Source organism: Lepisma saccharinum, chromosome 6 (genome assembly GCF_977018435.1).
Source record: "Lepisma saccharinum chromosome 6, izLepSacc3.1, whole genome shotgun sequence".
Classification (NCBI taxonomy): domain Eukaryota; kingdom Metazoa; phylum Arthropoda; class Insecta; order Zygentoma; family Lepismatidae; genus Lepisma; species Lepisma saccharinum.
This window is the reverse complement of record NC_139234.1, coordinates 88919326-88931532: the sequence shown is the minus strand read 5'-3', so window position 1 is coordinate 88931532 and position 12207 is coordinate 88919326. Positions and strand designations below refer to the sequence as shown.

At 38.3% G+C, this 12207-nt stretch overlaps 1 protein-coding gene across 1 annotated transcript in view; it reads left to right on the top strand.

The window, feature by feature from the left end:
• Positions 1-8968, top strand: part of LOC145989153 (ras-related and estrogen-regulated growth inhibitor-like) — a 200339-nt gene extending 191371 nt beyond the window's left edge. Inside the window, exon 5 of the mRNA XM_083124446.1 lies at positions 8894-8968. Coding sequence (XP_082980572.1) covers positions 8894-8968 — 75 coding nt within the window. The remainder of the gene's footprint in view (positions 1-8893) is intronic.
• Positions 8969-12207: the final 3239 nt, after the last annotated feature.

Here is a 12207-nt window from a genome sequence, read left to right as displayed (position 1 = left end):
GGTCTAATTGGGCTAGGCACCGGCATAATTGTGATCCAGAAAAATGCAGAACACCCACAAAAATATGCCCAAAATGCCATAAAATATTAAGCAAAGCATATTACAATAGGCATAAGTGTACTTGTTATGTACAGCCTTCTACTTCATCACAGCCATCTACATCTGGTCTAAAAAGGAAGCTTGAAACACCCGATAATGCTAGAACAGCAAAGCATCCACGCTATGCACCCATCCATAGCAGTTTTGCTGGCCAACTAAGGGATTACAGTTTCGTATCAGAGCCAAGATGTGATATTAAGAATTTTTCGAACAGTATAAATCCTGATGTGCAAGCTATTCTAAATGCACAAAATGGCTCTTATAAGCTGTCCCTCAAATTGTTTAGACAATATAAGAAATCAAATGGCACAAAATTTACACAGCCCCACATAACAGAAACTGTAGCTATATATTCAAATACAAATTTAGACAAAATAATAAGCAGGTTGATAGAGCAATTAATTATTAAACACTCTGAATTTGCTGCTAAAGAATCAGGATGGAGTTTATGTGGAACTCCACACAAGTTTTATATTAATATTTGTAAATTTAACCCATTACAAGGATCTACATATCTGCCATTACCTGCCAATATTAAAAACAAAAAAGCCGTGGTTAACATAGAAAATAATGATGAGAAATGCTTTCTGTGGTGTATTTTAGCTGCTCTGTTTCCAGTTTTAAGGCATCCTGAGAGAATAAGTTATTATAAACAACATGAACATGATTTTGATGATGCTATGGAGGGCTTAAAATATCCAATGTCTGTTCAGAATATTGATAAATTTGAAAAAAAAAAGCCAGGGATATCAATGGTAGGCCATTATCTATTAATGTTTTTATTTGTTCTATTGGTCGTGGCAATTGCTTGATAGAACCTCTCAGAATCAGTACACTTGATGATGATTCTGCTGTTCCGATTGATTTGCTCTTAATTGAAGGAGATGGCACATACCATTACACACTGATACATAGTCTTGAAGCTTTAGTCAGAAAACAACAAGGCAAATCTAATACAATATTCAAGTTGTGTAGAAGATGTTTGACTGTATTTGATGGTCAAAAAATAATAAATGGGGTTCGTGAAGTGAATGCAGAAATTGCTAAAAACAAGTTAGTTGAGCATCTGAAATGTTGTGGCAACCATAAACCTGCTCATATGGTTATGCCTAAGCCAAATGAAAATGCCAAATTCAAAAAATTTGAAGCCTTGTTGGAACATCCAGCATATATAGTCTGTGATTTTGAATCAAACCTCAAACCCCTTGCATTCTGCAGCCCAGATCCTGATGAATCTTCAAGTACATCATACCAGCTACATGAACCTTCTAGTTTTTATTATGTGGTTGTACAGGATGGTGTTGTTAGTGAAGAATATTTATACAAGGGACCAGATGCCATCAAAGAATTTGCACATAGAATAGAAAATGAATGCCATTATATAGCATCTAATGTCTTATTAAAATCAAAACCTATGTTGCCTTTAACAGAGGATCAGATTGAAGATTTCAACAATGCAGAAAAATGCCCGGTATGTGATTCTGAATTTTCAGATACAAATATCAAGGTGCATCACCATTCTCATACAGATGGTAAATTCAAAATGGCCCTGTGTAATAGCTGTAATATTAAGATCCAGAGACCAAAATTTGTCCAGATATTTTGCCATGGTGCATCTAATTATGATTTTCATCATCTGATCAGGTACGAGGGGTTTGACAAGCAGAATTTAAATATTTTAGCAGAAAATAATGAGAAATATATAGCTATTAGCATAATAATTAAAGTTAATGGTGTTCCCATTCACTTAAGATTTCTTGATTCCTACAGAATTCTGTCAGCTAGCCTGGCTACACTGGCCAGTCAATTATCTGATGACCAATTCAAAATCACATGTGCTATGTTTCCAAATCAGGACCTGAAATTAATTAGGCGGAAGGGTGTATACCCATATGACTATGTAACAGATTTTTTTAAATTTGATGAGTGTACTCTGCCACCACAACAAGAGTTCTACAGTAAACTCAGAGCATCTGGAATTACTGATGAAGATTATCACCATGCCCAGTTGATGTGGAGCAACTTAAAATGCCAGACATTTGGTGATTATCATAAGGCATATTTAAAACTTGATGTGACTCTCTTAGCTGATATACTTCAGGCATTTAGAAAATCATCGATGGAAAATTATAAACTGGATCCAATGTATTTTTACAGTGCACCAGGCCTAGCATGGTCTGCAATGTTTTTAAACACTAAAATGCAGTTGAATTTAATCCAAGATCAAGATATGTATCTGTTTATGGAACAATGTATAAGAGGAGGCATGGTGCAATGTTCTCAGAGATATGCCAGAGCTAATAACAAATATATTCCCGATTATGATCCAGCACTGCCATCAAATTATATACTTTATGTGGATGCAAACAGCTTGTATGGTTATGCTATGATGGATAAATTGCCATATGCAGGGCTTGAGTGGGTTGAAGATTTCAATATTGAAGATCTTCAGGATTTTGATGACAGTAACTATGGCCTGCTCTTAGAAGTTGATCTGACCATTCCTGATGATTTACACAACAAATTTTTTGATCTGCTCCCAATTCCTGAGCTTGAGTGCTCACCTGGCTCTAAACAGAAGCAGCTAATGATGACTCTAGAGCCAAAACAGGGTTATGTCATATATTACAAAAACCTTCAGTTCCTGATGCATCATGGTGTTCAAGTGACCAAAGTTGGCAAAGTCTTAAGATTCAGGCACTCAAGATGGTTGAAGCCATACATTGATACAAACACCGAGCTTCGAACATGTGCAGTAAGCAAATTTGATAAAACTTTGTTTAAATTGATGGTAAATTCAGTGTATGGCAAAGCTATAGAAAATGTTAGAAAACATACTGATGTTAAATTAGTTACTGACCCCAGCCGGAGCAAAAAATTGATAAAAAAGCCTAATTTCAACTTCAGAAGAATTTATGATGACAATATGGCACTCTTCAACATGAAAAAACAAAGATTAAGTTTGATAAGCCTATTTATGTAGGGGCTGTGATATTAGAATTGGCCAAATTACACATGCTAGATCTCTATTATGATGTGTTGAAACCTTTTTATGGTGATTGTGTAAAACTTATGTACATGGACACAAATAGCTTTATTCTTGATATTCAGACAGAAGATGTTTATCAAGATATATCACAGCCTGCATTGCTTAAATATTTTGATACCAGTGAACATTCAAAAATTCAACCCCACAACAAAAAGGTGCCTGGCAAGTTAAAAGATGAGACACTTGGTGATGTTATTGTAGGATTTTCTGGGTTAAGGGCCAAGATGTACAGTTTTGAAACATGTAGTGGTGTTGTTGCCAAAAAAGCCAAGGGTATTGGTAGAGTAATTGTGGACAAAGAACTCCAATTTAAAGATTATGAAGATTGTCTCAAATCACAGAGTTTAATCAGAACATCAGAATGCAGAATCCAGAGTGTGGATCACTTGTTGACTACAAATGCAAGAAAAGTGGCTCTGGACCCACATGATGATAAGAGATGAATTTTATCATGTGGCATACATACTCTACCATGGGGTCATTGTGATTTGAAAAGTGGTAATCAATGCCCAATTACAGAGCATGATTTGAAATAAAAAAACATGCCAATGAACTTATTTGGGTTCAAAAAACAGGCTATTATGTACCTGCCAACACCAGCACCCTCCTCTGATATACAATCTATGATATCTAAACTAAGTGGTTTGTTAATTATTCATCTGAACAGGATACTTACAGATGTTGATGATGAAACAGGTAAAACATTATACATATTTAATAATAATTTAAATCATTACCAATTACCTGTAGGTGGTCAATTACAATTTATTACAACTCCCGAGAGTGATGTCAAAGTTTCAGTAGGGAGAAATATTTATAGAATTAAGCACTCAAACATGATTTCTGGCACTGTATATACTGTTTCTGCTGGTGACTGCTTATATATTGAGGTCCCGGGATACTATGACAAGCTTATACCTCTTTTTATAGAATTAAGAATTAGATATTTTATAATAAATAACCACTAAATCAAAAACAAAAATGCCTAATGATATATTTGGTGGCCGCGGTGGCTCAGGCGGTAACGCGTCTGACTACCATGCTCAAGGTCCCGGGTTCGATCCCCGGCCGGTTCAAATCCGGGAACTTTTCTAACGGTGGAAGCGGCCCCGGCGCCCACCCAGCGTCGAATAACATGGGTACCTGGGGGAAACTCTGGGGGGTAAAGGCGGTCAGGGGCGTGATGCTGATCACATCACCCCCACTCATGACCGGATCAAGAAAGTGTGGGGCGTTACCCCCACACCCCCTATACGCCTTCATGGCGTGGTGCTATGCACAGGGGAACACTTTACCTTTTTACCTAATGATATATTTGGCCATACAAGACATGAAGATCACAGTGATGAGATACTGATGCTTGATGTCAGAGTCAAAAAATTAAGAAGTGATTTACAAGCTTTACAAACCACACTGAATGCCAGTCTTCAACTAGAAATTACTAATTTACAATCACAATGCATGGACCCTCTTCTTAAAATTGATTCAGAACTTAAATTATTGCTTCAAAAATATACTGACTTGGCTACATTGGATAATTTTCAAAGTTTAGAGGATGCTGTAGCAGCTCTTCAAGCCAAATTAAAGATTCAGGCTACCAACTCTGAGCAATTGAAACAACAATTAGAAGAGCAGATTAATAATGTCCAGACACAGCTCCAAACAATTGTCAAAAGCATAAAGTCACAAGAAGATTTTGATCTAGAAATTTCCACTCTAAAAGAACAGATTCAATCACTACAGATACCTAATCTGGACCCTCTGAACAATGCAATAGCCGAGGTTAAAGAAAAAATTGAGACACTTGAAAATTTTATGAACAACTTACCATCTTCTGATGCTCTGAATGCTATAACTCGTAGTGTAGTTAACATCAAACTGCAACTTGAAAAATGAAAAATTCAGAGTACCATAGCCCATCTTGAGGGTACAATAGCAGCAGTACAAAGTGATCTGACAAATGTACAAGAAACTATAGAATCTCGCTTGCCTGGTATTGTAGACACTCTTGTCAGTGTCCAGCAACAAATCACCAAACTTGAAAACCTCAACACTGAATCTGAGCTATCTCATTTTCATCACTTGATCGATGATATCCAAACAAAGCTTGAAATTTTACAACAATCAACACCTACTCAGGCAGACATAGCTCTGCTTCAAGATGCTATGCGTAGTGTGGCTGATGCTTCTGAATTAAATGATGTGAAATTGGCACTTGAATCTTTGCAGAATACTGTAGCAAATCTGCCTACATCACAGGAACTTAAAAATATTAAGAGAGCTGTGAATCGCATATTGAAATCAGAAGATATCAAGAATATCCAGACAGAGATCAAACAGCTTACTCAGACAGTGGCCACTCTACCAACTAATCAACATATTAATGAACTTTATGCTTTGTTTGAGGATATCAGAAGACAAGTCTATGATCTTACTGCTCAAAATTCAAAATTGGCAGTTGTTGAAAATCTACAGCAAATTGTAGCCAACATCAAGCAACAGCTAGGGACCATGGAATCCAACCAAGCAAATGCTCTGTCTGTTTTTGCCACCCAGCTACAAGAGATTGTGCAACAATGCAAGAAACTTGCTGTGGATATAAGAATCAAACCAGGCCACGATGAGATTGTTAGGACTATCAATGAGCATCTTGAATCTGTAATGAGTAGATTGCTTACAGCAGAAAAAGAAATAACTGGCCTAATAGAGAATCCTAAACATACAGTAATTCTTGAATTGTACAGTATCCCCAACAAAGAATATGATTCACCTTTTACACCAGGTGGCAAAATATATATGCTGTCTCCTGCACAATTTTATTACCAGTTTTTTGTTGGGGGCACACTTAGACCAATCAAGATTAAATATTGGTTACAACAACAGGCACACCACTATCCTACCTTATCAATAACCAATGCTGACAACAAACCAAAGGTTACCAGTGTAGAGTTAGAGGATTTTACAGACCCCAATACATTAGAGACATCTTATGCTGAAGATGATGGTTCTCTTGAATTTAATATACAAATAGGAGACAAATTATATTTAGAAAATCCTGTAGTATCAGCTGCTGAACATAGTTGCAAATTCTTGTTTACATACTATGTCTAGACAAATTATTGTTGATGAATTACACAGACAAGCCAGACATAATTATAAGAGACTGCCAGTAGTCACAAAAGGCATAGATGATTTATGGCAGTGTGACTTGGTTGAGATGGCAAGTGGACAGCTGAAAAACTTAGACAAAATCAACAAGGGCTACAAGTATCTACTCACTGTCATAGACACATTTTCAAAATATGCCTGGGCTGTGCCACTCAAATCCAAGACTGGAGCATGTGTTACAGAAGCCTTCAGGACAATCATCAATCAGAGTGGAAGATCACCGCGCTATCTACAAACAGATAATGGCAAAGAATTCTATAATTTGGTGTTCCAACAATTTATTAAAAGCCAGTCAATACAACATTACTCGAGTTACAGTGATCTCAAGGCCTCTATTGTAGAAAGATTCAACACAACCCTAAAAAATCATATGTATAAACAATTTACCCTTCAAGGTAATTACAAATGGCTCAGTATCCTACCAGAATTTCTAGATAGATATAACAACTCGGTCCATTCCACAATCAACATGAAACCCTCTGAGGTAACTTCATCTGATGAGCAAAAATTGATCAGTACTGTTTATTATCCTAGATACCAGCCAACAACAAGAAAAGCCGAATACAAGGTAGGTGATCAAGTAAGAATCAGCAAATATAAGCACATATTCAAAAGAGGCTTTACCAGAAACTGGAGCACTGAATTATTTACAGTGGTTCAAGTTAAACCTGGGACCCGTAACACATATATAATAAAAGACCATAGAGGAGAAATTCTCAAAGGCAGGTTCTATGAAGAAGAACTCAGCAAAACTAAACAGCCTGACACATAGCTCATAGAAAAAATCATCCGCATAAAAGGCAACAAGATACTGGTAAAATGGCTAGGACTTCCAGAACACAGCTGGATCGAGGCACACAAAGTGATACTATGAACACCTGGGATGTTATAAAGAGACTACCAGGTCCTGAACAGCAGATTAAGAGAAATGGCAAGCTGCTGCCTGATAATATTAAAATACTTGTTATTAGGAAGTTGGGTCAGAAATGCGAGCTATTATTCGTGAGTGCTGGAACACAGATATTGTTCATTTAACAATAGAGTTTTTAGTTTGTCTTTGAATTTGTTGCGATTAGTGAGTGACGTCATGGAAGGAGGAAGTTCATTCCACGCTCTTGCAGCTGAATACGTAAATGATGATTCGAAAAGCACTAGTGTGTGCTTTGGAAGTTCAAGTTTCGATTTTCCCCTCGTTTTGTAATCATGTATTTCCCTTCCGAATTGTAATTTCTGGAATAGGTTTCTAGGTGTTTTGGTTTGTAAAAGATTATGATTAAAACAACACAGATGCAATTTTCGGCGTCTGGTCATGTTCAACATTTTGTTTGCGTTTAGGGTTGGGAGGATATGATCGTATTTTCTTATATGGTACACGAAACGGAAACATGAATTTTGGACTTTCTGGATTTTGGTTTTGTTTCGAACGGATAGATTTGGTCCGAAAATTACGTCGCAGTAATCCAGTAAAGAAAAGATAAGTGATTGGACTAGTCTAATTTTAATCTCTGTTTTTAGGCATTCTTTAAAGCTGTACAGCGATCTTAGCACGGCGTAAGCTTTTTTAATTTGTTCTTGTACATGAATATCCCAGTTAAGGTGTTAAATGACGCCTAGATTTTTCACATTTGTTGAATAAGGGATTAGAGATGTGTCTAGTTTGATGCATATCTCGTTAGGATTTATCAGAGAGAGACTATTTCGGGAACCAATAACAGAGAAAGTTGATTTTTGTGGGTTTATTTTTAGACCGTTACTTTTACACCAGGTATTTATGTTGGATAAATCATCATTGAGCAAAGCTAAGGCTGCATCCGGCGATTTCCGTGGAAAAGGAATTTGTAGTTGAGTGTCATCCGCGTAAAAATGAACTTTACTGTGATTGATTACGGCAGGTAAGTCGGCTGTAAAAATGGTATAGAGGAGAGGGGCTAGAATGGATCCCTGTAGGACACCAGTTTCCAATGGCAGGGTGCGAGAGAGAGGGGGCGTGGCAGCGTTTATGAATACTCTCTGTTGTCTGTTTTTCAGATACGATCTAAACCATCGGAGAGCGGGAGGTGAAAAATTGTAGTATTTTAATTTGCTCAAGAGCAGGTTATGATGGACACTGTCAAAGGCTTTAGTGAGATCCAGTAATACTAACGCTACTGCCATTCTCTTGTCGATTAATCGTAATAAATCGTCGGTTACTTTAAGTAAAGCCGTTGCCGTGCTGTGTGAGGGACGGAAACCGGATTGACATTTCGGAAGCAGATCTAGGTCATTTACGTGTTTGCGAGTTTGCTTGTTAACAATTTTTACAGTGATTTTGGAAAATATAGGTAAGAGACTTATTGGTCGAAGGTCATTCAGGGTCGTTATTACTTTTTTCTTTGGTATCGGAACAGCACGTGCTGTCTTCCAGCTGGTCGGGTATTGTCCAGTCCGGAATGAGAAATTTACGATGTGCGTCAAAGGACGTAAGATGTGCGGTAATAACAGTTTAATCATTCTTATAGATATTCCATCATTACCAGATGCATTGGATGATATTTCGTTTATAGCTTTCATTGTTTCGGCTTCGTTTATTTCTTGCAGGTGGAAAGTTTGAGCGCTTTCGTTAAAAGTGTTACCATCAAAGAACTCTCGAGTTTTGTTAACGGCATCTTCTGAGACATTCGCTTTGCTGCATACGCTAGAAAAATGCCGGTTAATTGAATCTACGTTTCTCAGGTCGGAAGGTATCTCGTTGTTCATATTTTTACTATATACACCCCACGTTTTTATTTTTTCCACAACTCTTTGTTGTTATTGTTGCAGCGGAGGTGATGATTAAAATATGCTTTCTTTTCTTGCCGTTGGACCGAGATGGTGAAGTTTCTCAGTTCTTTGTAATAGTCCCAGTTTGCCTGGGATTTTGTGCGCTTATATTTTATTAGTGCATTGTCACGGAGTTTCATGAGCAGTTTTGTATTTTCGGATATCCACGGAGAGTTTTTTGATTTTATTAATTTAGTTTCAAGGGGCGCATGCTTGTCGAAGAGATTTATTACGTTTTGAGTAACGAAGTGTACTTTATCATCGATGTTGTCGAAGCTATCAATTTGCATCCATTCAATTGTTGCAGCATCCCTATCGAATATCTCTTTGTCGAGGGTAGAGAAGTTTCTATATTTGATAAACTGTTTAATTAATTTTGGTTTTTTGATGGCAAGTGTCGCGTTTACTAGACAGTGGTCGGCCGTTCCGACGGGAGCGGTTACGTTAAATGCGCGTACAAGATCCGGGCCATCCGGTATTACCACATCGAGGAGTTATCGGGTGGTTGCCGTTATTCTGGTTGGTCGGTTAATGATCTGGACCATGCCGAAAGAGTCGATTATTGATTGTAAATATACTGTTTCTGGTTTATGGGGAGAAAGGAAATCTGCGTTTACGTCGCCTAAAATAAGTAATTTGTGAACGAGTGGAAAAACTTCCGAGATCGTCGTTTCTAGGCGCGATAATTTTGTATACGATATATTAGGGGCTTTGTACACACCAATTATTCCCAGAGTTAGATGCTGGAGCTTCACAGTTACGCTAATCATTTCGACTTCGTCGTCAATTTCGTTGCAAGAGGGAATGATCTTGACATTTAGGTCTTTACGGTAATACAAGATTAGGCCACCCCCACCCTTTGTTGTTCTATCCTTTTTTATTGCTGCGTAACCCGGTATGGAGAAGGTCGAGGCGAGGGCTTCGCGGAAAGACCAGCTCTCGGTGACCAGGAAGATATCGAAAGCCGACTCGAGCACCGTGGTCGCCAACTTCTCTAATTTTGGTGACGACAAGGACCTGACGTTCGCTTGAGCGAGGGTCAGGAAGGATGGCCTTGGGGGGCGATGACCGGGAGGGAGGAAACCGTAAGTTGCAGGAATTTCAGGCGGTGGAGTCGACATCAGGGAGAAAACAAAGACATTTGTTGCGAGCTTGAAGGAAATCGAACCTTCCCTTCCATAACGTCATAGCGTATTTTAGCATTATTTCAAATATGAATGTAGGTGCAAATTGGGAGAAGAAAGACATAAGGAAATTCGGATACTTACATGTTGCCTTCTTGTGAAGTCTTGGATGTTCGTGAATCACAGGTATATTTGACGCTAAAACATCACTCAAGGAAAACTGTATGAAATAATCACTTGCACACGTAATCATAATCACACGCAGAGAAACATAAACATTTGCATAAAGGGATATAGTTGACACACAAGACACACACAATGGACATAATAGGGAAACGATTTCAAACACACGTTCATAATACATATAAGTAAGAAATAAAATGAGGATGTTCATTACGGATATACACTTTGATTATACACTTAAGTTTGTGGGAGAAAAAAAACAAAAAACTAGTAATAATAATAATAATAAAAATATAGAATGATAAAAATAAAAGAAATATTAAAAGTATTTCAATGTTAACCGATTACTAATGTTAAAGTGGCTAAGGAGTCCGAGCAGTCTTGTTTATGGGTCTAGTCTTTTGAGGGGTAAGGCTCAGGGGACAATCGGGATAGTTCCTTTATTCTTGTAATAGTGAGTTTCCGCCCGGTAGCGGTGCGCACCACGATCCTGCCGTTTTCCGTGTAGCACGCGCAGCGACCGAACTTCTCTTTCGCCGCCCGCAGCATCTCCTGTCGCACTGGAGTCAGCGACTCGGTGATGTAGATTCGCGACCCGGCTTCTTTTAGCTTTTTCTTCGCCGACCACACGGAGTGCCTGGTTTTGTAGGTTGCGAATTTAACAATAATGCAGCGTTTTCCTTCCTGCACGGCCTCTGCCATGCTACGGTTTGGTTTTCCCAAACGATGGCACCTCGCGATCTGGTCACTCTTGATGTCGACGTGCATCTTATTTCGGAATAAGTCCAGGACCTTCTCCTCCACGTTATCCTGGACGTTCTCCTGCACTCCGTGAATAAGGAGACACTCACGCCTTGAATACTGTTCCAAATCGTCCAGCCTATCTTCTTGCGATTCTATCCTATCCAGTAAATAATGGAAGTCGTCCTTTTGCACTCTGAAACTTTCCTCCAACCGTGCCTCCAATTTACTCAGCTCGTCTTTGAGTTCCTTCATTCCTTCGGAATCGTACGTAGCACTTAGGTCCCCGCTTCTTGACTGTGTTTCATTATCAATTTTTCGTTTGAAACTGTCCAGCTCGCCACGCACCTGCTTTTCGAAGCTTTCCAGCCGGTTGCCGAGTTCCTTGGCCACAGCACGAGACATCTTGGGTTGGTACGCGTGAAGCACAGTGGTTATGGCTTGCGACGAGCGTCAGATAATTATTCCAATATTTTCTCTTAAATAACGTTGAAGTTGCACTTGCACACGTCAGTCCTGAACCTTGACACTACCTCTTCCTTGTGTGAAGATAAGAATCAGCCAGCAGCCCGATGTCCAGCAGAATTGTACAATCTTCTCCGGAGCCGATCAGCACGTCCTTAGCACACTTCCGCCACGAGGAAAAAAAAAAAAAAAAAAAAAAAACTATAAAAAGGTTTTAGGTACAAAGTAATGGCTCAGTTTGATAACATACTTTATAACGTATTCAGTACACGTATGGAAGAATAAATTAGTTATTTCAATTGTACTCATCATATATGATGTAACTTGACCTGCCTTTTGTGCAATATTATACACAGAAATTTTACATGAAATGCTTCCGTGTAAAGTACTATATATCTGCTATACGTTTTTTGGAAACATTTCATAGCATTTATGCTAGCAAAAATGTTAAAGAAAATGATTCCGTATAAAGAGAAGTCATTTTGACACACAGTAACTATGTAGTTGGTTTAATTTGAACCTCATGCAGGCTTACAGCTTGCCATTATATGCTTGCAGCAATCTTGTTAACTTTACATG